The 27,341-nt window shown below is 35.4% G+C and overlaps 1 protein-coding gene across 4 annotated transcripts; it reads right to left on the bottom strand.

Moving 5' to 3' along the window:
• Positions 1–27: 27 nt before the first annotated feature.
• On the bottom strand, positions 28–27,105 carry ZPBP (zona pellucida binding protein). Of its 4 annotated transcripts, none has more exons than XM_061449163.1 (8): positions 26,864–27,097; positions 20,666–20,746; positions 17,397–17,522; positions 10,241–10,384; positions 8,232–8,450; positions 7,860–7,933; positions 6,053–6,230; positions 28–188 (listed from the first exon to the last, which is right to left on the bottom strand). In XM_061449163.1, exons 1-8 carry the CDS (start codon positions 26,985–26,987, stop codon positions 97–99), a joined length of 1,038 nt encoding a protein of 345 aa, XP_061305147.1. In that variant the 5' UTR covers positions 26,988–27,097; the 3' UTR covers positions 28–96. The 4 variants fall into 4 exon arrangements, with proteins under 4 accessions (XP_061305147.1, XP_061305148.1, XP_061305150.1 ...); XM_061449164.1 differs by lacking the exon at positions 26,864–27,097 and adding an exon at positions 23,612–23,701; XM_061449166.1 differs by lacking the exon at positions 8,232–8,450 and having other exon boundaries at positions 26,864–27,105.
• Positions 27,106–27,341: the final 236 nt, after the last annotated feature.

Here is a 27,341-nt window from a genome sequence, read left to right as displayed (position 1 = left end):
TAAGCCAAACAAACTGTACATACTTTTAAAATATTTATTAATACTACCATGTTAAAATACATAAGAGGTATTGCAAGAGTGTAAATTCCTCAGCCATTAGCACTTTGTTGCTCCATATATCAAACTTCTGTCGCACTGAAGACAGTGATTTCCATTACTAGGACTGTATGATCCTGGGCTGCATACAACTATGGACAAGAAAAACAAAGAAAAATGTGGAATTTAAATGATAACTACAAAATATTTACATTTGAAATGTTTAGATTGCATCTTCATCTATTTGGAAAAAAATAATATTTTTTTCCAGCATTCTGCTACTTGATGATGAAAAAACTGTATACATTTTATGCCTCATCTGTTTATTACACCTTATTTTTCTCTTCATCACTTTCCACTCCATCTGCTTACAGGGGATGTGTCCATCAATTACATTTTAATATGGCCTATATTCAACAGCGTTTTAAATAAACTGCTTTAGCTGCTTATAAAAGTAACACAAGACAAAATAAACTGAAGCATAAGCTCTCATAATTATTAAGAAGTAGTGAAAAAATAAAGTATCAAACCCAAAATCAGTGTATGATACAGAACAAGTGTTCTGGATGAAAGTTTTTTTCCTGTTGGATCATGCCTTTTATTGACGTATGCACAGTCATCTGCAGAATGACTTCATCACAAAAGGCAACTCACCATTATGCTTTTGGCAGAAAAAAAGCAGAATTTGAGCTATTTGGTTATGACTATCCTGTATCATATTTCTCTTTGGCAATAGTAGCCTTTCTTTAGGATAGATTTTTAATTAATGGCATTAGTATTCACTGTGCAAAGGTAATTAAGAGCTTCCTTGCTTTTGCAGAGTCAATGCTTACCTGATTATTGGGGTTTGCCTAGGTTAATAATGACTTCTTAGTCACTATTGCAGAAACCTTCAGCAGAATTTTCAGTATTTGGTTTGGTTTATCTTCATTTGTTGATGCTGGCAGGATTCACTTGATCCCCAGTGACTGTTACTAGCTTGGCCTGGCAATTTTGCCACTTCTATTAACTAAAGAGGGTTTTAGTGGTCTTATGAAAGGAAAAGAGGAGTCATCTGCAGATGGCATCAAAACCTTGCCTTTTTTGTACATCACTATAGGCAGACCAAGGTGGCTTTATAGGAAAGAGAGAGCTTTACAAATGCATGTAACTAAAGGCATTTTTGTAGAATCATAAACTAGGTTGGAAAAGACCTTTAAGATCATCAAGTCCAATCATTACCCCAGGACTTGCCAAGACCACCACTAAAGCATATCACTGAGGGCCTCATCTGCACGGTTTTTGAACACTTCCAGGGATGGTGATTCCACCAGTTCCCTGGGAAGCCTGTTCCAATGCCTGATCACCCTCTCTGTGAAGAAATTGTTCCCAATATCCAGCCTCCCCTGGTGCAGTGTGAGGCCATTACCTCTTGTCCTCTCGCTTGTTACCTGGGAGAAGAGACTGACCCTCACCTCACTACAACCTCCTTTCAGGTAGTTGTAGAGAGCAATAAGGTCCCCCTGAGCCTTTTCTTCTCCAGACTAAACAACCCCAGTTCCCTCAGCCATTCCTCGTAAGACTTATTCTCCAGACCCTTCACCAGCTTCATTGCCCTTCCCTGGACCTGCTCCAGCACCTCAATGTCTTTCTTGTAGTGAGGGGCCTAGTCTGGAAAATCAATCATCTTGGGTACCAGACGAATAACTATCCTCTTTTTTACTGAAGAATATAGGCACACTTGTGGTCCTTCAGAATTTTCAGTTTATTTAAATAAAGCAAGTTAGACTTCCCTTACAATGGGATAAAAATTTTCTTTCTCAGAAGTGTCATCTGTTTGCTATCTGGCAGAAAGCATGAAAAAGAGAAAGGAATCTGAAGTAGGGACTTGTAGCTAATTTAGCCAGCTGCTAGAAGGTTTCTTTAACTGGTAAACTTCACTTGTTTCAGCCTTTTCACTAGTAGAAAACTCCTGTTGATAGACTTTCTCTTTGACAGTATAAACATCTTAGCAAAATAGTCCATCTTTACAGTGTATATTACATACTTGACACTACCAACCTCACAAACAAGGTTGCATGTCATCTTATTTTGTTCTTGTATCCTAAAAGCTAGTATTTTGCACTCTCTCCTGATTTTTAGGACTATTTCAATATTCTCTTGAATAATATATTTCCTTTTGAACTTTTAAGTTACTGTGTTTCAGTAAGATAAATAATCACCATGCTGTGAGAAACAACTGAAGAAAACCAAATTAGAAGTGACTATTCAGTATCTAATGTACTAAAAATACCACATAAATCAAGCTCTGCAGAATAATAATAGAGGACAAAAAAAATATTTCATCAAGCTAGTACAGGGTATGATATCAAATTATGTCTCCAGAGAAGCCCTTAAAAACATACGACATTTTGTACTGTATTAATCTCACACCTGCATCTGATTAAAAACAAAATCCAAAACCAAACAAACAAAAAAAAAATTAACCAGAAACATAGATTTATAAAGCAGAAAAATTGTATTTAGAAGTTTTGATGACATGAAAGTGACTCAATTACCTACATTAAATAAAAGGTAATGATTGATCATATCTCGTGGCTGTTACCAAAATATTTAATTAGCTTATCCTGGAATAATGTGTTTTATTTAACATAAAATAATGCTTTAAAAGCAGATGAACATTAGCATTAAGATAAAACCATGTAAAATAATTTCTAAGATGTTTGTACTCATCAATTCTGTTTATTCAAGACTTCTCTACAGGGGCAGAATGGAATTATTAATCAGCAGTAATGATTATTAATCAGCAGTGACTCTTTAAGTCATTGCCTCTAAAAACTTACACAGTAAGGAGTTGTGCCTGATGTGGTACCTGATGAACAAAATTTTGATATGTTTTACCACCAGTGCCTTCTGCCATAAAGATTCTCTAAAACTAAATACATCACCCAGTGACTAATCAGGTTAACATGTTCGATTGATTGACTAATTCAGAAAGAGATTTAGACTACAAAATGGGAGTAGAAGGTGAGGCTCAATATTTAATGCCATTTTAATATAAAAGTAGAGGGTGGAAAGATGAATGATGATACACTATGATACAAAAGAACATGAGATTGAAGCATAGGGAAGAAAAAGAATGAAGCTCTAATACAGGAGGTTCAGATGGGTACATCATGCAGTAAGTGAAAGGGTTATGCTTCGTGCACAAATTGTGTGATGGTAGTGTGAAATAAACGATGCACTGTTTACAGAGCACTGCACAACAGCATGGAGGAACCAGAGCTACTACAAGACTACATAAACCTAGTTATTCTAAAAGTTATAGAGGAGAGAGAACAGGTGTAACTGAATATCTAGCTATTTTGCTGTATAAGGAGTAGGTTTGTTTATGCAACTTGCAGAGGATATGCGTACTATCTTACTTCTCCGTGTTCTTGGGCCTAGCCTGTAACCTCTTTCATTCTGTCATATCCTTATCAAGACCTGGAGACTAGAAACAGTAACACTGTTCAACATTTAATGTACTTCAAATGAGAAAGTCTGAGTAACATCTGTTAATGTGTTCCAGAACAGAACCGGCCTCAAAAGAGTAACATAGATGATAACGTGAGGTTTTCAATGTATCTGCCATGATACCCTATGACTGGTGCTAACCTATGACTGGTAAGAAATGTATTATAAATTTTGCAGAAAAGGAAAAAAGAATCGCAGAAACCACAGAACAGCTGATGAGACTTCTATACTATGTAAAGTTTTCAGGAATAAACACTGAAACACATGCAAGTAAGTGGAAAGTAATACAGTTTGATGTTTATCTTCATTATAACACAACGTGTAATTAATTTTAAAGCTGATATGGCAGCACATACAAATGTAATAAACAACAGAAGACTATGATTAGAAGAAAATTTTAAAAGAGTACCAAATGTTGCTTAAAAAAAAACCCAGAAATTGCGTAAAGAGATAACTTATGTCTTAAGACACATTTTACTAAATATGTCTACTAACAAGATAATTAGAAGTCCCAATGAACTATGCTGACAAGAAAACTGGGAGAAGCTGTGAATAAGGACAAGATTTAAATAGGCAGGAAGAAATAAAAGAATTAGAAAGGTCTGTATATTATGATCAATTATGATTAAAGACTGTAAGCACAACCAGTCCATGGGAAGGAGAAGCATGGAACTGTTACATCATGTGACAGAGATGTTCTTAGGACCAAAAGTAAAGCACTGATGATGTCAAAGACTCAAAATTCAAAATAAGGCATGTGACATAGAGAATTACTGCATGAAAGCTCTTACAAAAGCAAGTACTTGGCTTGTTTTGATTATAAAATGGGAAGCAAAGAAAAACAAAAACTACTTATGCTAAAGGGCATTCTCCCCATTAGGGCAAATGAGTATGAACTTTCTATGAATTAATTTAGACTGAAACCTTGATCTTCTAACTACAAAACAAGGGTAGCTAAAGAGACCAAAACTCTCAAGCAGTTCTAAAATGAGCCTTAAAATTGTTTTATCTGGTTTACAGAACCTGGTTTCTGCAACTACAAGGGAAATTATTGCATAACCCAAGAAACTGAACTCTGCTGTAATTCAATGGAAGTGTGTTTTTCAAAATATTTCTATGAGTAACTGTATGTTTTGGAAAAACCTCCCCCACTAACAAAGATATGGGCAAAATATTTTATTTACTATTTAAGAAACAGATCCAGCGATTTTAGCAAATCACAACTAATCCTCTCATGTTAACATGGTCTTCTTAGAACTACTGCATCATGTTTGAGGGACGAAAAACAAATGTAGGGAAGTTAGAGTGGGCAGTAATCAGGCTGAACCAAGGTAAGTCAAACACAACCAAAAAAGAAGTTGAGGTGGTCTAGTTCAACAAAGACAATAGCAAAAAAAAAAAAAAAAATAGAGTCTTTGAAGATATACAATAGTTACTTCAAAGATAAGGTTAACAGAATTGTTTCCGGATTTAGTGGGACAGAACAAGAAGACAGAACCAGAAGACAGAACAAGGTATGAACTAAAGTGAAATTACATAAATATCTTAGAAGAAAGCCTTCCAATGGTGAGGATATGCCATACTAAGTTTTATTTCCTTGGGAGTCTGTGTAGTCTTCTGAGGTTTTCAAGATTATGCAGGATACATCTGTTAGAAATAACTGAAGCTCATATCTTGCCTTGAGGTAGAATGATAAGCAGAGGACTGTTACCATTTTACTGCCTATGATAATGGTGTTTTGGATTCTGGGAAATTACTAATTCTACAAAGAGATCAACTAAGGAAAACAGTGAATGTTTGAGCATGCTAAGGGAATGATATCCTCAACTATGGGAGGTATTAATCAGTCAAGATTCAGGACTGACTGTTTTAGATTCTTGGGTACCTCAGATGTGAAAGCTTGCCCTTGTATCTGCCAAAGCAGTGTCTGTTATGATTCGAGCTCAACAGAGATCTTGACACTAGTGTATGACTATGTAGTGTTTCTGTCTAGTGTAGGAGGTAGAGGTGCACAGCAGATAACTATTACGCTAAACATATCTGGAGTGTAGCATGTAGTTAGTTAAAGGAATCACTTTATTATGCATTATTATGTACCCTTTTATAATTTTAAGAACAAAAATAATTGCCTTATCTCACCATAAAAAAATAAAATAAAAAAATAAAAAATAAGTAAAACCCCCTTGAAAGATACCACATCAGATTATAGATTTCTATGCTAATTCCAGAAAGCCCACTATGGTCTAGAGGTCTGAAATTAATCTTACTTATTTTAATTTAAATCAATCCACAGAAACTGCAGGTCTAGCTTAAAATCTAAATCAACAAGGTCTTAAGAAAGTTATACCCAAGTACTAACCTGATCTAGCACAGGTTACCTTGACAGACTTGACAGGATCACAGCCTGTTATATTATGTCATAACATTTTTACAAATAAAGTAACAAAGTACTGAGTTCCATCAGAGCAAAAAATACTAACAGTACTTAATTCTTTGTACAATAAATTAATTTGTCACTTACCGCAACACCCAGGACATTCTGGATGCATTTCAGCATTCATTCCATACCCTGCAGAGCAGCAATCAACCCATACCATTTGCAGAGTACCATCAATGTAGTATATTTTAGGCAATGGTTCAGAACTTTTCCTGATAATTTCCACTTGTTGCTTAAAAAATCTCTCTATAAGGTGTTTTGCCTAAATTGAAACAAACAATATTGTATCAGAATGTTCGATGGAAGAGGTCAGAATACAAGAAAAGACAAAAAAAGTGAGTATAAGTTTTAAAGGATGTACCACTAAATCTTTTGATTGTAGCTAAATGGAAACAGGGCAGTCTGATACTTTTGAATATGTTGGGTTTAATTTAGATAAACCTTGATCAGCTAAAGCAAAGTCTTTGAAATGTTCAGGTTTATATAAATGGAATTTTAAAATCTAATCTATGGCAATTTTGCTTACATTAGACATCTGCAGATCAACATCAAGAGAAGTGCAGCTTTCCCATCTATATATGTATTGTAGTTTAGGTTCACTTATGTATTAGACGTAATTTCCACCTTTGTTAGCAATTTCTGTTCAACAAAAAGAAAATGCCAAACTCCTTTTGAAGCCAAGTTAAATAAGGGGATTATTAATACCATATCATGTAAGACTAATTCCTTTACTCGAAAAAGTTTTGCACAAATACAGTCCTAGATAGGAAAAGCATTCCTTTCAATCAGTGCAGAACCAGCAGGATCACAAAAATGTTAGGATAAAACGGAGCTCTATTCCATCTCATATATTCCATCTCCCTAGCCAAAGGCAATATTTATTTTTAAAAATCCTTTATTTTCTCTGGAATTTTGGATCATTTTTTATAAACTGTGTTCCACTGGAATATTAAAGATTTTAAGTTATTTTAGTTAAATCTCAAAATGTGACTTCTAACTATAAAATATAACAAACAGATCTATTATCAATCTGACAAAGACTTAACAGTAAAAAAGTATTAATGCTTCATTTCCAGACAGTTCTTCATTTGCATACAAATTAAGGGATTAAGTGTATATATGTATATGTATATATATATATATAAAGCTAAAGAAAAAAAAAAACAACCTTTAATAGGCTGGCACAGTTCAGTATACACGCCAATTCACAAAACCAAATTTATTCACGCTGTCTTAATTTGATCCTCTTTTTCTGTGTGAAAAAGATGGACTTTGATCATGAGCTTTCCCCACAAATTTAAGGGTTTTTACAGTGGACAGGGTGGAAGCTGCTTAATGAGTTCAATGTTATTGTAGACTCCCTCACCCCTCTGCTGGAATCACAAAGCACTATTTGCATACCTGCTATATCTTAGTATTCCTCCTGTACTTCCCTTCCTTTTCTCCTCTCCCATTTAAGAACCTCTAAATTGACAATTAACCTAATAAGCAAGACTCTGGTTTCTGGTTCTCTACTGTAAAAACCAAATACCTTCAAACAGCTAAAATTCTACCAGATCAATAATAAAATCACTTTGAAGTGATGGAAAGTCAATACCATTGCAAAACATTTGATATTTGTAAGACAGCACATGTTCAAAGTTTCCCCAATTGTCTTGCCACTTTTTATACTCTTAATATATTGCCTTTCAATCCGGTAGCATAATCTGCCTTATCCATATCAGCACTAGAATATCAGCAATTTTAATGGAAAAAAAAAATTATGTCCACTTAAACTCTTATATTGATTTATTAATTTTCTAAACAAAAGATGTTTTATTTCTGATGTCGTTATACTTTATTGTGAGAATAGCTTAATATGGTAGTTCCTGTATTACGTTAGCTACTGTACCTTGTTTAGTCTATAAAATGCATCACAATCTCTTTGCTGACATAGTCTGTGGTTTTCTCTGTCTAAGGAAGTAACTGTAATAAAACATAATCTGTTTATAAAAGAACAAAGTCAATGAAATCAACAGTTATTTCTTTAATTAACTGATTTAAGATTCCAGTTATTTCTGATGCAAGTATTTAGGACTTTTTAAAATATTTTAGATGTCTGACTTTCAATGATTTAAAGAAATAAGAGCTTATCTTCATAGACACTACATGTCTATGTCTCAGTTTCGGTACACTTAAATCTTTTATGGGAACTACCATTTCTTTGTAAATTCTAATGACAAGGAATTGTATTATTTACTTTAAAAGCAAGGCAGATTTTTACCTGAAAATGTAAAGAAGTTTTCATTCTGTAGACCTCCTCTCTGCATTTTTACATGATGGCATTCTGACTTAATTAATGTAACCTCACACGAAAGTTCAGCAACAAGATTGCTTAGTATCTGAAGCAATGCTTTCTCAAAATAAGCGTTCTCAGAACTGTTGCAGGGGGCTGTGTGATACTGGGCTGTGAACTCATAGTAATTTTTAGGATCAGAATAAGCTGCAGGGAAAAAAATGTGGAAGATGATAATGAACATTTATGAAGTAAAAAGAAAAAAAAAGTAATTTGTGTATTTTGAAAAAAAAAAAAATTTCAATGCTTAATTTATAAACAAAGCTTATTTTGCACCCCCAGAAAACTTTTAATGATAAAATAGTATATGCTGGGCCAACTGAAACAATTAAGAGATTTTTACAAGTCAACATTCTTACTGATATCCACAGCTAAGTCTCTTTATTACTGATTTTTTTTTTCATTTTTAAAACAAGAAGAGATTACAGTAAAAGGATCAGGACTATGAATGGTAATGTTAAGAAATATACAAAATACCCTTTAGTATGTAGCACAGTATTTAATCTTACACATTATGGCCAGTTATAGTGGTATGTCAAACATTTTTAGTCAATTATCACAAATTATTTTAAAGGGTTTAAAACCTCAGTTCTCTTCCCCACAGATCAACAGAAGATGAACTAGTACAATGAACAGGAATTCCTTCCCTGTGAGAACAAATTATTCCACCTTTACTGCAAAGCTAAATGCACACCTGGACATCTTTTACAACTAAGCCAATGTACCATAAAATGCATGTGTCTAGTTATTTCACGATAACCACTCTACTTGCCCAAAGCTGAAAATCAACAGAGCACAATGTTAAATAGAATATAAAAGAATGAAGAATAGGGGTCATGGTGTGGGCATAATCACAGAAATGAGGGTGGCAGGGAAGAAAGAACAAAGGAATAGAAACCAAACCAGCTAAAAGAAGCAGCAAAAAATCCAAAATATGGTACCCAATTAAGACAGCTTATTAGATCCTCCACCTTGCTTTTGACTCCCCCAATTTCCTTTCCCTTGCTGCTGCATATTCCTTTACATATATATATATGCATAAAACTTGAATTTTGTATACTAATATTCAGAGTTGATCCTTATTCAATAAGGACATAATTCTGCATTACTGAAAACTGTAACCTTTTCCATTAAAACAGTTTCAAAGAAACTTCCTCCTTTGCAGTTCTGTCAAGCAAGCTAGCTGCTAAAAGTCAGGGCTATTCTGTATGAAGGTTACTGTGCCAAAGTAAAATTAATTTACATCAAAGGTTAATTTAGGTTATTGTGCTCTATCGTGTTTCTAAATGAGCACTGGTTCGCCTTTTAAATTCAAGATCAGACATAGTTCTTGCTGAAGGCAAGAGAAGCTCTTGCCCACATCTCCACAAGAATAGAATATTCTTTAAAAGAGAGCTCATAATGAATAACTGACATTGCCTTTACAATCTTTCATTTTATCAAAGACTTTTTAGCCCCTGACAGAAGGAAATGTAATCAGAACAGGAAAGAATAAGCTACAAATATTACATTATTAAATGATACGTACTTACAAAGCACAAGCAGGTAATAATTAAGGCATTAATATGTGTGAAAAAAAAATACGGCTGTGCCAAAATCAATCTCATAAAGAATAATTCAGTTTAAAATTATACTATTTTAATGTTATTAATGATTACTGCCTGTACAATTTGTTACATTTCATTACATTTTCTGTTTCTTTTTTTAAAAAGAATTGTATTCATCAGTTTCTCAGTCAGTCACTGAACTTCATTTAAGGCTCTCTAAATGACATTAAATGAACTGCTGGTAGAAACTAATATTAAAAACAATTTCCCAGAGAAACAGAATGTCTGAAAATTAAATTCTAAATAAACCTACTTATTTAAAATTAGGAACGCATATTTTTTAAAATTAAACTTTTTCAAAGCAATGACACACATGGATTCATAACTTACCATAAATAAGGTATTTTATTATGAGGTGTTCAACAAGTTGCATTGCTGTTAGTTTATAAACAATGGAACAAGTGTAAACTCCACTTTGATTGAAGTGTCTCAATATTAAAGTTCCGGATGGTGATATATTCACACTGCTATTTTCTAATAAATACAATAATGAAATAAATTTAGTTGTCATCATGAAAAAATGTAGAAAGCAAGGATCAAAATGGCTATTTAATGTTAAACTGTGCATAAAATACTAATATTATGGATTCAGCTGGAGGCACGGGACTCAGGAATTGCAGCTGATTGGGTGTCACTGAGTTCAGCATTACTCAAACATGCCTTATTGCTCCTGTGTTTTTAAGTACTGGGTTAGCAAAGCTGACCTGGAAAACTGTTTTTTTTTTTATCTTAGACATCTATTGTTCTCTCAAATAACTACTTCCAAGGGCAAAAAGCTCAAAGAAAAAAAGCACAAAGTGGGCAAATAATCTCTTTTTATACATCTGTATATAGTTGAACCAATTACTAACCTTTCAGTCTTCAGGAACTGCCTGATGAATTAGCTGCTGGTAGTGTTTAACATGCAGTAAACTTCACAGATAGGCAGGAAGTTCAAGTTAAGCAAGTAGTATATAACAGACCTTCCAAAAAGAACTGTATGTATATGCCAAAATGAGAATCATGTATGTTTAAGATTGTAAAATAATCCTTCTGTATGGAAAGATAAGCACTGTTACAGTGGCCAAAATCTTAACACAACGCCTTAGCTCAAGGCAGAGGTGAAGCAGGATCCTACTTCACAGGGCAAATAATGAGCATGGCTCTTTAAATTTTTAAACAGAAAGGAAAGCACTGCTTAAGGTCAGATTTGGGCACTGATAACGAGCCATGTAGCCTGCATGTGGGTTAAATGATGACAGCTGATGAGTCCTTTCCTGATTTGAAAAGTCCTCAGGCAGTAGCAATATAGATAATGACTTTGTCAAATAGTAATATGCAGCCCATCTTGCTGTCAAAGAAAACCTTGGGAGCCACTAGATTAGAGTTGATTCTAATAGGCTTCAAGGTAAAATACTCACTTTAATAAAATACTGAGAATAATTTTTTGTTTCTATTTTCAGATTTCCCCCCCCCCCCCCCAATCTTTTTAACATCCTAAATAATTTAGAATTTTTATGTAGACAATGGAAGCTTAGTCAATGTGTGTGGTGCAAGAGCAGTGTATTTTCGAACTGAAAAAAATCAGTGCTAAGGACATGAGATTTATACCATATACATCTTAGGGCATTTACTTCAGACCAGCCCTAAGTTGGTTTTACAGACTGAACACACATTATTTTTCAAATAAAACCTTTACAATTAGCTTCACTCAAAATGGATCTACTTTGTGCACTCAAAGACAACATCATGATCCGAACAAAACATGGTAAATGTGTACAATCAAGCAATTCACTTCAATGCCACACTTCTATTCAAATTAACATGTTACTGTAGATGCACAGTGACTTTCCTGCTGAGTGATTTTAAAAAAGATACTGGGAAAAAATAGCCTTATTGAAGTGTATCTTTTAACATACTTGGCAGAACAATGTAGGACAACTTTGCTCCTCAATAAACTATTTAAGCTTTTAATCATTTTTCTCATATATATCACTCTTAAAAAAAAAAAAATCAAATGGTGGTAAAAAAGGTGTCATGGTTTAAACCCAGTCAGGCAACTCGTTCACTCACTTCCCCCCCTTTCTTGCCCTCCCCCTGCTCCCAGAGAGACGGAGAGGAGAATCAAAAAGAATGCAACTCCCACAGGTTGAGATAAGAACAGTTTAGTAACTAAGGTATAACACAGATCACTACTGCTACCACCAGTGATAATAATGATAAAGGAAATAACAAGGGAAGAGAATACAACACCTCAGCACCAGCAGACCGATCACTCGCCCCCCAAGCCCGACCAAGCTCCGACTGATACCTCCTCCAACCCCGCAGTCTCCCAGCCCTCCCGGCTAACTCCCAGTTACATCCTGGGCATGACGTGCTGTGGTATGAAATACCTCTTTGGTCAGTTTGGGTCAGGTGTCCTGTCTCTGCTTCCTCCTGGCTTCCCCTCCTCCCTGGCAGAGCATGAGGCTCACAAAGTCCTTGGCCAAACCAAAACATCGCTATCAGCTCTGTTCCCGAGCTGAAAGTCAAAACACTGCACTACACCAGCTACCAAGAAGGAGAAAAATGACTGCTACTGCTGAACCCAGGACAAAAGGAAAAAACAAAACAAAACAAAACAAAACAGTACTATAAAAAAGACTGAAAGAGCAAATTCTTTGACAAAAATGGTTTGGGATTCCATATCAACCTAGGCTCTCAAATTAATGGCACACTTCCATTTTTTGGATGATGAAGAGGTTTTTAATCTGCTGATGACCTACTCAGCATGCTAAATCTATAAACTAGGATGTCATTTGCTACTGTACGCTGGAATAGCTATCAGATTAAAAAAAGAACATAAATTTAAGAACTATAGTTCTCATCTTTGGCATATGCAACTGCCCTGTGCAGGCCATCAACAACACCACTGTTAGGTGACTGGATAGCTGGAACACCTTTAAGATATATCACAGACAGCTTTTCTATATTTATAAAATGCATTACTGAACTGCAAAGATGACAAGAAGTCTGCAAAAGACTTGGAAATCCAGTGAAGAGATCTGGTCACAAATAATTTCTGCAAAAATAGAAAAGTGTTCCTCTGATGGACTGAGTCACAGATCCTTATTACAGAATTTTATCCTACCTTGAACAATGTACGCTTTATATACCAGAAAATATCACAATTTTTACATCATAACTATTAATTACTTTAATGGTCTACCAGTGTGTAAAGAATGCCCTTTTGGATCATGAAATCAAGAGACTGTTATGTTGCTGGTTTGGTTTTTTTTTCCCCCTAGTGTTATAAAAAAAAAAACATTTAAAATGCTTTCCTCCATGGGATTATCTGGATGAATACTACCTCTCAGATGAGTTTGGGTCACAAAACAGACTGTTAGCCATAAAACAAAATTTTGAAAGTAATTAAGCTATTCACCCTTTTGTTAAATCTAATATTTTTTTTCCATATTATTCCTTTACAGCAGGTTTGATAAGACAGGTGACTAGGATTTCACCTCACATTTTGTGAGGCAAATTACATTATATGATTTAGTATGCCTGTATTACACGGGAGGCATTTTTCATGCATGATGGACAAAAAGCAATGTGATCAATTCAGAGGTTCTCTGGAGTCAGTGAAAACCAGAATAACTTAAAATAGAAAATAAGTTCTTTTTAATTTATGCTAAGAAAGGAAGCTAGACCATTTTTCTGGATCTTCAGGAATTAGAAGGATGCAAAATAGAGCTATCCCTGTAAGAATTATGTTACAAAGACTAAATCCCGTAAGTGTTCATGCGTTTGTAGAATTATATTTGAAACTAAGTGTTCCTACATTTTAGTTTCTCTGTTTACTAAACTTCAACCCAACAGATTGATACTCCTTCCAGTGCTTTCAGTGAAGAAAAAATAAAGTTACTCCCCATCGTCCACCCAGTCAGACCAGTTTTACAGTAGAGCAACTTCTATATTTTGAAATTGTATGTTAAGAATAGAAGTAAATGACACCAGAATCAGCCCAATAGGCTTTTCAGAAACAGATTTTTCAGACACTCAGAAACAGCTATCAATCCAGATCCTAAATTCTAATCTTCAGATTAAAAAAGAATGTGCATGTTCAGATTTAAATATGCAATATCTGAGAATGTCCAAATAGGTAAATTCAGTGATTAATTATAGACATACAGGAACAAAAGCTAATACCCTATACAATAAACTTGAGTTCACCTGAAAAGCTTTTTAGGAATGAAACACACTCTGTTTTATAGACCATACAGGACTCTGTCTCTCAGGAAACATGTATAAGTCATATATCAGTTAGAAGGATAGCATGAGTATACAGATATACACACCTATTAAAAGAAGCTCCATATTTCTTCTCATTCTTTTTACTTGCCTGTCCATAGAAAACCTGGTTGATATACCAAGAGCAGGTTTTAGAAAATCTGGGGTTCAGCTTGCAGATTTGAAGTTGGGTGCAGGTATTTAATTTGTCAGTTGCTTTGTCCTACAAAACTACAGTACACACTTTCTTCAGTCCTGTGAAAGGAGAGTCACAATCTTCCACAACAAATATTCCTTCTACACATATATTAGCTGTCAGAGTGTATGAAAACCAGTAACTTTCCTGTAAATCCAAATTCCTAGGTGCAAACTAGAATAGGCCTATTCTAATGTTTGCATTTGGAAATAAAGATCAAAATGCTTTCTTTCTTCTGTTTACTTAGCTGTTCAGAACACCATCAAAATTGCTGGTTTATGCAGAAAAACTTTAAGATCCAGAACATAAGCAATTATTTTGAAGGTTTTATCCTCCACTTAAAACATATTTTGAATAAGCTCTTATTCTCAACCAGCCCAAAAGCTGTTTAAAAATTTCCAAGTACAGTTTCCAGATCTTAGTAAAAAAGAGTCACTATGCTAAGTGAAGAAAAATGACTTGCTAATTTTGAAGTTGTAATGATTTTAAATTACATTTTGTGCAGTATTTAATTTTTCATTACTCTTTCAAGCACACGTAAGTCGACTGGAACTATCTGAACAAAGCTCCTTGTTCAAAGAACAGAACTGGTTTTTAATGCCTAGAGAAAGAAAAGTGTTTCCTGCTCTTTGTGAGCTTTTCTTGTAGTCATGATGTCTGACACATAAAGCTGTGTGTCAAAGGCCAATGTGCCTGAAAAAGAATCTCATTTTTCTACTACGAAAGATAATACAATGAAAGATAGACTCTCATCTTTCAGTCTTTATGCTTAAATATTTGCATTTATTTTGCAGCATTCCAAGAAGCAGTATTTTGTTAGTCTTTCCAAAAACTCAATTCACAGTTCTATGTTTACACTAAAATTATTCTTTTTTTTTTTCCTACAATCACACTGAAAAAGTATTAAATAATGTATTAAGCAAGATTTAGGAAACCTAATTTCCCACCATTGTGGAGATTTGCTACAACAGGTATTAGAATACCAGCTAGTCACACCAAAACCCAGATAATATTTACCCATTACAGATACACCCATCCTAAATGGAGGCCAAGTGATAAAATCCTTTTACATAGCAAACACTTCAGGAACTAAAAACTTTAAATAGCTTTTTGTCTATTTATACTTTCTTTAAGTAAAAAATAAAAAAAAAAGTGACAACAGCCCTAAGAGACTAATGTATCTTTGTGGTATTTATTCAAAATTGTGGTGGCTGAAGCTGAAGTCCTCTCATTACTGCTTTTAAAAATAGTTTTTCTAAAGCCTTTCTCACCTCTCTAGGAAGTTATGTCAGACAAACAAAAGTTTTCTTCTCTTACCGTAATGTTTGCCCACCTGCTGCTGATTCTAGTATACCTGAAGTTGCCACAGAGCCAAGAACCCCTGCCACCATAGCTTTTCTTGCTAGTTAACCAAGGTTGGCATAGCAACTTCAGATACTACTGAAGCAATCTGCCCAAAGAGATTTATATCTGTCAACTAGAAGTCTGAGGTCTCCATGTTTTTCTGTTCTACACTGTGGAAGCTGCAGTTTGAGTAAACAGAAGCCAGAGTGTTGAAACAGGCAATTTTTGTTAATTGTGAATTGGTAGATTGTCTTCTTTCTAATCAGACTCAGTTAAGTACTCAGTACTTAAACACATGACAATATATCTGAAATTGTGTCTGTCATGCATCACAGACTGGGCATCAAAATACATGTTACAATGCAGTACATTCAGCTAACCAGTATATATCTATACCAAGGGAGATTAGCAGTTGCATGTAAAACAACATAGCCCACAGGCTTAAGTACAGGAAAAACCACCTATAGCACTTAAAGGCAAAGAATGATAAAAATTCTGAGGGTGAAGTCTGCTATTAGATACAGAGCAAAAACTCTGAATATATCTGTGTTAGATATCATATAAATATGAAATGCTCTACTATGAAGGCTGGCATATAGAGGATTAAGAATGTAGAATCACTGTGATGTAAATGGTATTTCAGATTGCGTAGCAGGAATGTATAAGACCGAAGACAGAGTTCTGATAAACACTAGTACAGACTAAGAGGAAAGCAAATAGTTTTTGGAAACACTGCAATTATAAAAGGATGAACGATTCACAATCTAAATTATAAACTAAAATAAGAGATTAAACAGGTTTATAAATTTATCATAATGCTTACTGTTCTTTTTCAAAATTATATTAGACTAAAGGGCAAATGAGATGCACAGAAGGAAACATAAATCAGAACTCAGGTTCCCTGCTAAGTGATTATTCTCTCCCTACTTAGAACTCATTTGAGCTCTCTGGAATACTGTGCCCAGTTTTGACAAGACAGATAATAACAAACTGGAGCAAGTCAACAAGGAGCTTTCTGAGATGATTAAGGAGATGATGCATAGGACAAGAGGCAAAGGAAACTGGAATCTTTATCCTTGAAAATTTTAAGGAAGAAATTCCAGTCCTTCAGTACCCAAGCAGATATACAGGGAAGAATAACCCATATTTTTTAAGAGGTGCACCACAAAAGGACATGCAGCAATGATAAGTTACAGTAAGGGAAATTATGATTGAAAATAAGAAAAAAAGATGAACAGGTTGCACAGAAAAGACACAAAATCTCCCAGGGTACAGATTCCCCAAACTCAAGTGGTCAAGGTCCTGAGCAGCTTCATATATGATGGTCACCTGCCACTGAGCAGGAAGTTGGGCTAGATCACACGGCCCATCATTGTATTATTCTGTCCTTGCAAAACACTGCCAGATGTCTCTCAGTGCCACAAAGAACACTCAACCTCAGCCTCTCTTGCATCCAACATGCCCTGTTCCACCTAGCACTCTTTAGAGTTGGCACCATTCTCTACAGAGACCTGGAGAAGTGTTTTAGTTTGGTTAGCCCACACCTTTCTGAAAAGTGAAAGTTAATTTATACGATATACATACAAGCACTCTTACAATGTACCCTCAGTTACATTACCACCCTCATGCTTCTTTGTGGGTGCAGGGAAGAAAGCGAGAAGGTGCCAGGGGACTTGTAAGAACATAAATCCTTACCGGAAGAAAGACCACCACCTGGTCCAGTCCACTGGAATACTGGATCAATCAGTTCTAAGTTTTGCAGACGATTTGTCAGACATAAAATACGTGGACTGTTGTGATTCAGCTTGACATAAACTTTGACTGAAAAAAAAAAAAATATCTTTAACATCAAGTATTTATCAATGGTATCCTAACATTGAGCTTTATGAATTTCAAGACAGTGGTTCAACAATGATCTCGAATGGAGTTCAGATTGTGGGACTTGTTCTGTTATCTCTAACATCAGGTTTGTTTTCCTCAGAAAATAAAACTAAGAGAATTCTTTCTAGTTCTAGGCCTATCTCATGTAAACAACAACCACAGTGAGCTGTTAACATCCTCCTGAATGGGTTATATCATTTAGTGGGTTCTCACAAGCACAGACTTCCACAGCTTGCTGTCTCAACTGCAGTCCAACACACACATGTAGAGAGTGAAGTTGCAGTATGTTGGTCCAAGACACTCAGACTTGAAAGGTTGCTGTTTCCATTCTATTAACAGTGCTAATAGTACTGCCTTTTACCAGTGCATAATGTATTTGTTTTAAAGGGTTTAATGTTGTAGCTCACTAAATGGTGAGCTTCCTATTGTTTAATTCAGAGATAATGAGATAGGAAGCAAACTGAGTAAGGTAAGGATTTACTTTGTATTTTCCCACAGTAGAGCAGGTATGCTTGTCTTGTATGCAGTTTGTAGTGTACAGGTGCTTCTAGATCTCCCAACTGTTTCTAAAAACTACAACTGGTATAGTCATAATCACTTCCATAATATGCAGGATTTCAGTGTGTACGATTTGTTGTATTTTCCTTCCTACTGACATTCTGCAAAGCATTTATCCTCTTCAGAAGTCTGAGGCTAGGTATTTACATTTCAGTAAATGTGTACTTTAGTATACCATGCTCTACGTCAGGCTACCTTCATGGCACTGAAAAGCTACAACTAGTATAAAACATAACAGCTACTACAACATCTGTGATTTCATAAAACAGACTAATAATTTAAACTGAATCAAACAAGCAAATTACCATATTTTATCTTACCATTGACTATTTCAGATTCCCTGCAAGTGGAAAACAACTTATTTGTTACAGGAATAGATTAATGTTCAGAAAAAGTTGTCACTTTCCCATTATGGCAACTGGCAGTAGTGCTACCACAGCTTGCTTTCCTCTCCAGGTATGATTGTTCGCTTTCACTAAAATATGAAAACCTACTTACATTCACATTAAAGTATGAAGTTGTTTAAACAGAATAACGACTTAGATATAACATTTAATAAATAAGAACAACTTTAGGTATTTGGTAGTCTTAAGATCAGTAGGTATGTCCATCCCAGCTGATAATAATAAATTTTTTACAGGAGCTTACACTGCAGAAAACAGCAAAGTATATATTTTCAATTGTACAACAGCATATCATGGAAATTAATGTCTTTTACAGGTAGTGTTTCAGTTTTTAACCCTGAAGCATGAAAATCAATACGAATTCTACATGTTAATGCAATTGTCAATATGATTAGTCTTCTTCCATTGCAAATCCTTAATACTTTTTCTCAACATTTACTAACCAACTGGCTTTAGTAGTAGACTATTGAGGCAAAATTGTATACATTGCATATGTCTCCCACTTCACATTTTTGTTTTTTATTTCCTCAAGGTTGCTTTGTTCTGTCTCATGGCAATATAAAAAAGAATAATTACATACCCATCATAAAAAGTAACAAAATTATGGTGTTATTATTATCATAACCTGTGAAGATGGAAAACTCTGTCCTACCACTGTAAATTTCCATGACAGTTTTGTAAGCATGTATCATAGGATACACAAGGGCATCTGATAAAAAATAATGGCTGAAAAAAATATCTACCAGGTATAAACTTATTCCTCTGCACTTCAAAATAAAGTCTTACTCTTTTAATTAAAGTTCTTTGCTAATTTTATTATTTGTTCATAGTCTCACCATTATAAAAATATTTATTTTATACAGTGATAAAAGAAAAAAAAAGAACATTTATGTGAGGTATTCTAAAACTGCAGGATTTAAAAAATGCAGGATTAAATCTAATGAAATTTTGGTGAAAAAAAAAAACAACAAACAAAATAGAGATGTCATCCAGCATCTCAAAAGAACACTGGAGCCAAATCTAATATATTCACAATGGTCTATTCCAAAGAAGGTGGAAACATTCTTTAATAATACCAAATTGTTTAGAAAAAGAGCTTGGATAAATCATTTTAATCTTGTCTTTCAAATTGCCCTCTGCCATTCAAGTAGTAGCCATGTTTATAGACAATCAGAAGAGAGCAAAAGTATACTAATAGGATGAATCTTGAGACTACTTAGAGCCATTATTTAACATTAAATAGTATTATAAGATAAACTATTAAGAGAAACCTTAAAAAAAAAAATCACAGAATTGTTTCACCTTTGGACAAAAATTCACACATCTAAGAATTTGTACCAAAAAAAAAGGCAAAATATCTTGACTTTTAGCTTTCCCCCAACAACAAAAATATTAATTCTGGATATGATACTAGTTAAATGTGCTACTGTTACTGGAAAACACACATGGAGACATCTATGGAGAAGAGTATTATTAAAACCAAGCCAGTAATGTGCATTCAGAGAAAAAGCAACATGAGTAAATATATGGCAGTGAGGAAAGGTGTGATCTATAATTTAATTTTCAGATTTTTTAATAATTATTTTGTTTAATGAGGAAAGAAAGTCATAAGATTATATACCTAAGCTAGATTGATTTAACTTGAGAAGAAATTCATTCTTAACTCTACTTATTTCTTGTTGTATACAAGACATAAGTAGACATATATGTTATATAATATAACATAAACTTCAAGCTCCAGGTTCTGTGTACATAACAAGTAAGACCAAATAGGAATACCTACAGTGGAAGAAAGAAGTATTTCAGACCAAGAGTCCTATAGCCAGGCGGAAGAGTGCATGGAATATTGTTATTGTTATAACAATTACAGAAAAATAGTTATCTTGGTTTCATAAAAATAATAAGTATAAAATGACTATAAAAATAAATACCAATAACAGAAGTACATTCTGTGGGATGGCCTATTACATCTACATATGTCAGTACAGAATTGTAATTAATTAAACCACTTAAAACAATTCTAAACTATTCAATGACAAGGGGTATGATAAAGAAGGGCCTTTTCTTGGTAAAACAAATATTCTCTCTAAAAATTGTTAAATTATGTTTAAAGAAAAATACCTGGAAATAAGACAGATCCCACTATTTTTAAGTTGTCGTGTTTTGGCCCTGCACTTCTTAAAAATCTCTTTGAAGGTTGAACTGTTAAAAGATGAAGCAATGACATTAATACAACCATTTAATTCATCTGGAAAAGCAAGCATCATACTTTAGGCTAATCTACATTCATTAATAGACTTGTTCTTCAATGGATATTAGGTTAATATCTGTCTAATGTCTTATACAACACGTGACAGCCATTAAGGCAACAAAAACCAATGGTAATGGCCTAATACCAGAAAAAGCATCCTTATTCTAAATGGCACTTAAATTTAGATTAAGTTTAAAAAATATTCATGTTTTACAAAAGAACTGTCACATTTTAAATTAAGACTGTCCGTAATGGAGAAAGTGTGAATAGGCACTCTACAAATGAGGATAAAATTTAGCTGCATTATGATGATACCCTCAGTCGGGATGTCAATAAATGTATTATACACTGACCATTAATGATTTTCTTAATTTCCCCATGAAATGAAATATAAGGTCTTTAATGGCTATTTTAATTTGCATTTATTCTATTTTAAATAGAAATTACAAGCATGTTTATAAAAGCTTTGCAAGATATGCAACGCTTCTGAAAGAAAAATGAAGTATCTTTCAGGTGGGTATTCTAGTACTAGTCAGATATAACTTTCTTTTAAAGGAGTGTCTAGAGACATGGAACTGAAGCCAGCAGAAAGATGACAACAGCAATTAGACCTCTCAGGATTTTGTGTTCTTTGTCTCCACCTCCTGCTTGGAAGGAATGTGGGTTACTGGGAGTTAAAATATGCCTGTGATTTCTAATTCGTTTGTGGAATCTGGGAAGCAAAGTAAATAATAAATGAATACAAAGTCTTGAATACAGAAGAAAGCAATAATATACCAAACATATCATCAGTAGCAATTATTTTATGAAGATGAGCTAAATAATTATGTGGCACCACATCAGTGCTTGTTGTTAACTTAGGTTCTATATTAAAAAACTAAAAGCAACAGTAAATACTCTGGTAAACTGGTTATAGATGAAGGCATCTGGGGACAATGAGAGAGATGGAGTCAAGTCCCATCTTTGTTTTGATTTATATCTTGATTTAAGCAATAATGAGAAATTATCAATTCACCCCATCTATTATACAAATGGAAATTGTACTTCTCAACAGTGTTCTTATAGAAAACAGAAGCAAGGCAGATTCTCCAGCTATCAGGATAAGATAATCAAGGTAAATTAAAAGAATTATCTGTACTTGTCATTTCAGAATGTGAGCAGAGTACACAGCTTAAAATACTTAGAAAGGAGGAAGTAAATCAAACCTTGCTTGAGAAAAACAAAACCAAAAAACAACTGAGAGAAGACCATTATAAAAGCAGTTTTATATATGGTGGATTTCCATGATTAACAGTTTAATTTACTTTACAACATTGTTTCACTATGTATCACTTCCCCAACTTTGTTTGAGAAGCAAAGTTTTTCAAATAACTTAATTTTCCCCAAAGACCTCCTAGAAGGATTGGAGAGATTTTATTGAAAAACAAAATAGATTAACATTTTCTCACTGGAACATTTATGATAAGTCTTTCAGAATTCTGCTGCACTGGCAGAAACATAACTCATTTTTCTCTGAAATTCAGCTCCCAAAAGAATTTGATTGGATTCTCCATTGACAAAAAAAAATATCAGCATATGCTTTGGGTTTAATAAAAGCATACTAATTCACAGCAATTCATAAATCCTACCTGAAATCCAGTCTGTTTTAAAATTCATTCTGCAACTATTATCTGTGTACATCATAAATATTTTATGAACTGACAAGTTGATTTATATATTGTAATTGGAAAGGAAAAACATAATCCACCAAAACCAAATAAATTAATGAAAAACTGAAAAAAAAAAACTTATACAGAAAGTATTGAAAGTTTATCAGAAGCCGACTGAACAAATGCATCTAGAAAAGCTGAACACTGTAAACTGACAAAGTATGAGCAGATACAGATAATTTATAAGATTAATAAGCACTACTAAATCAATGCAAAAGGAAAGTAGTATTTTTATATATATATATATATTTTTTTTTTTTTACAATAATAGCTTAAACCCAAAGATGGAGCTCTTGACCTGTTTATTTAAAAAGAACTAGAAAAAGTGGAAGCAACACAGTTACTGAAGGAAGGCACTGTAAAACTTCTGGAATTACTTTTCTGGTACCTTCAGTGACACTGCATGCTAGATTTTGAGAAAGTCATCTTAAATGCTCCTTCAGGTGTATACACAATTCACTTGCATACCAGCCATTTTAGTCAGTAAATGTTTCTGTCTGCATATGAATCCCAACTCTCATATACTCTGTCCTCACTTTCTACACTGCCTTTCAGGGTTTTTTTCAACCCTTTTGTCAGGTTTCCTACTTGAATTCCTTCGCTTTCCTGCTAACCACCTGGAATTTAAATAGAGTTTTCTGTAGCAGTCTCTAGCACAAATGATCTTTCACTCTCAATTTTAGAAGTGTGTGTGTGATTAGGTTAGAAAGATGCTTTTCCTAGAAAAAAAAAAAAGTATCAAGAGGTCATTAAGTCCTAGAAAGAGCTAGAAAAGAACAGTAATGGATAAATGATCTGTTTAAACTACATTTTAAAGTTATCAAATATTTTATTCCATCCCTTCAATCTAACCTGCACTTAACAAGCAGTGGCAAAAGCTGTTCCACTCATTTTTGAGAAAAATAAATGAGATGTCTGAATTAATTCCACAAATTAAGTTTTTTAAGCAGCCAAATGCACTAGAAATATGTAGGGGTGATTCCTCATTGTACTTTTTACAGGCATTAATACAAGTTGTGAGCAACAGTTCCTTTTGCAGAAGAACATAGATGAAAAAAAAATAGCTTTACATCACTATCAGATACATGAAAGTTTGGGGTAATTCACCCCCAAGCCCAGGGTGATTCAAACTTCTCAGCTGCCTGAAAAGCCATTCCCATTCCCCAACACTGGAATTCAAGGGTATATTTGCCATATAAAGTCTCTATGATACTTGAAGATTCATTGGGTGACTTTCAAATCTGATGGAGTTAAATTCAACAGCTTTACTACTGATTTATGCAACTGAAACAGGCCAAAGATCCTGCAGTAAGTTAAATTAACACCCTGTTTGATGTATTCAAAATCTATTTGGCAGATATTCTGCCAAACACAAAGCAATTGAGCTCATGTATTTGTAAGGGATTTTGCCTCTAGAGGGAAAAGTCTCAATTCAAGACCAGAAGTAGCAGGTGGATTGTGCCTGTACAGACAACCCCCCCCCCCGCCCCGCTCCTCCACGGTCTGGTAAAGTGGAGTCCTTCTCCAGTTCCTGTTCAAATGAGGGACCTGAGGTGATCACTGACTACATGAGCATTCATTCCTAAGCCCACTGAGGTGGAAGGAAATGCCATTCACCCGAATCTAACATAAAGTATATTCTACTATTTCATAAAACATTTTATTCTGAATCTCTTAGTCTTAAAATGAGCATTACAACTGTAAAATTAATTGCTTCACAATAATTCACCAGAAAATTAAATTTGGTCTAAAAATTGTAGTAGCAGGAAACAGTTTAAAATGAGCCTTAAATAATTAAACAATCAATTTATTCATGAATTAAATGCTGTATTACTTGAATGTTCAATTGGCCTAGCTTCAACTCATTTATTTAGAAATGAAAGTTCCATGAAGCGATAGGAAAAGATTTATTTAAGTTACGGTAGTTGCTGAAAGTTTTTTCAAAGTAATTATGTTTAGAGATAATATTTGTAAAGAGATTTCTGCACCAAGAGTATATAAATAGCAACATGACTTAAATTATTTTTGCTCAATTATGCTAATAGTCAAGTGTTTTTCTATATCCAAGTATTTTAATTACAGCTGGCATTTCTAAGCTGCCTATTGATGGCAAGTGCTGTGCAGAAATGTTACCATTTCTATTACTAGTCACATAAAAGCCATATAGGAGAAAACAAACCACAGTTTCTAACCTGTCTCACTTAAACTGCAAGACATGAACTCTATTGTTTCTCAAGTAGGCTTTCACATTTCTTTTCTGACAATTACAGTATTAACACACTTCACAAGTGTCCTGGGTTCAGCTGTATCAGTCCTTTTTCTTCTAGTAGCTGATTCAGTGCTGTGTTTCGGCTTTAGTCTAAGAATATTGCTGATAACACACCCATGGTTTAGTTGCTGCCGAGCAGTGCTCACTCTGATCAAGGACTTTTCAGCTCTGCCAGTGAGGAGGCGCACAAGAAGCCAGGAGGGAGCAGAGGCAGCACACCTGACCCAAACTAACCAAAGGGGTATTCCATACACAGCACATCATGCCCAGTATCTAAACTGGGGGGAGTCACCCAGAAGGGCACATCACTGCTCGGTTCAAGCTGGGTACTGGTCAGCAGGTGGTGAACAATTGAGTTGTGCATCACTCGTTTGTTTTTTTCTTTGAGTTTTACTCTCTCTCTGTTATTTCTCTTTTCATTAGTATTAGTACTATATTGTACTTATTTTAATTGCTAAATTGTTTTTATCTTACCACACAGGTTTTTACCCTTTTTCCGATTCTCCTCCCCATCTCACTGGGGAGGTGTGTTTGTGAGCAAGCAGCTGCATGGCACTTAGTTGCCAGCTGGGCTTAAACCACAACAGTAAGTCAAAGAGGAAACTTTTTCTCCTTCTCATACAGCAAGTCAAAATTAAAAATGTGCCTTTTCAGTAAAATGGACACTTCCTACAGATGGCTCAGAAAAGTCAAATGTAATTAAGACATTTTAAGAACCATGCTCCACATTGTCCTCAAAAAGTTTAATTCTTCACTTAAGGAAAAACACATAAGCCAAAACTGTCAGCATTAGTAAACAAACAAACCAACACAACCAACAAAACAAACAAAATCCTCAAAGATGTTCATATTCTTTACATCAGTCTGAACTCATACTATATTAATAACACAATAGTGCAATAAAACTGAAGTGACCTTTTTTTAATTGACAGCATCTCTTATGCCCACTAAAACCAGACAGACGTTCCAGTGAATACATACTGAAATACTGCACATAGTTTTCCTGTTTTGTCAGAGAGTAGAACAACTTTGAACTTCACCTCTGATCTTGCTCCTGAAGAAGACCTTAATTTTCTAAAGTGAAACTCAGTCATAACCAGATCATTGAATAAGAAGATCTAGCATATATACACACTAATGTATAAATCAAATAATTCAATACTAATCTAATAATCAGAAAGCCTAACTGATTTCCTATGTTCAAATTTCAAAGCCTCACTAGGAAGCAGAGACTGTCTTTTCAGGCTATTCTGAGTCTTAGCGTTGAGAAGCCGTCACCAGAATTTGCCAGCCAGTGACACCTGATAGCTCCAATTATGCACACAGTGGATACAAAATCAGCACTAGTACACCACATATGTACATCTTGGCATACTACCACATAACTATTTCTAACTTAGAGCCTAACCATTAACTAAGAGCCTAGCTATTAACTAACTTGAAGCCCTTCACAAAGTGATGCAGCTGTTTTAGCTGAGTACCGCTGTTACCAGCTGCTCACTCCCCATGCAAGTCGCCTGTGGTGTTACCCCCCGACTCAGGCATGAGGCTTCTTTGGAAGAAGAAAAACCCTTCTCCTCAACACTCATTTATCCTTTTTGAGGAAAAAAAGAGATTACTTAGATAATCCTTTAGCTTTCCTGTATCCATCCCCACCTTCACATGTGGAAAGAAAGTTTTATTCCACTGGTGCACATGGTGTGCGTGGATGGAAAGAGAAGTAGTAGGGGTGAAACAGAACCCACGGGATGAAAGCTGGATGTTAGAGGGCACAGCTCCTGTGTTATGGAACAGTAACAGAGACGTAACAGGCTGCAAAGAGGGTCACACATGCAGTGACAAATACACCTGCTTTTGTAGAACACTGTAAATAAATGCATGAGGGCAGGGACAAAGCACAGGCAGGGAGTGAACTCGGTAAAACCTACAGAACTCACACCCGATGCTCCAGGCAGGGCCGGGACGGGAAAGCAGCGAGGTTCCGGAGCTGCCACCAGTGCCAGGCCCCGCGAGAAAGGGGCAGCCCGCCGCTCCCCCCCGCCGTCCCGGTCCCTGCCCGAGCTCCGTGTGTCGCCGGCCCGGGACGCTACCTGCGGGCAGCAGGCCGAGCAACAGCAGCAGCAGCAGGAGGAAGCGGCGGGCCGGGAGGCGGCCGGCGGTAGCAGCGGTTTGCCGTCTGCAGCTCCGCGCCCTTCCCCGCTCTGCACACCGCATCGCCAGAGCCCACAGCGCCTCCTCAGACGGCGCTGCAGCCGTTACCTCTCGCAACGGCCCCGGGACCGACGCGGGCGGTGCGAGCCGCGGGAGGGGAGATGGCGGCCCCGCTGCTTCTGGGCTGTTCTGCCAGAGGCGGGCTTCCCCTGCTGCAGTGCCAGGCTCCTTGGCGGCATCTCTGGCGAAAGACAGGAGGAAGGAGTAGGCTTTCACATCCGCAAACCCTTAATCGTCCGGCCGCCGGGTTAAACGTAATTAACCCCAATTTATTAAGGCACCCGCTCTACAGGGGCAGCTCCTGGTGGAACAGCCGGGGTATGGAAGTGCGGCCTGCGCCTGTGGCCGGCCCGAGGT

This window comes from Pezoporus flaviventris, unplaced genomic scaffold (genome assembly GCF_033815535.1).
Source record: "Pezoporus flaviventris isolate CSIRO_AGI_PZ_B2104156 unplaced genomic scaffold, CSIRO_AGI_Pfla_v1 ptg000007l, whole genome shotgun sequence".
NCBI classification, from domain to species: domain Eukaryota; kingdom Metazoa; phylum Chordata; class Aves; order Psittaciformes; family Psittacidae; genus Pezoporus; species Pezoporus flaviventris.
The sequence above is the reverse complement of the archived record's forward strand: the minus strand, read 5'-3'. Positions and strand labels throughout refer to the sequence as shown.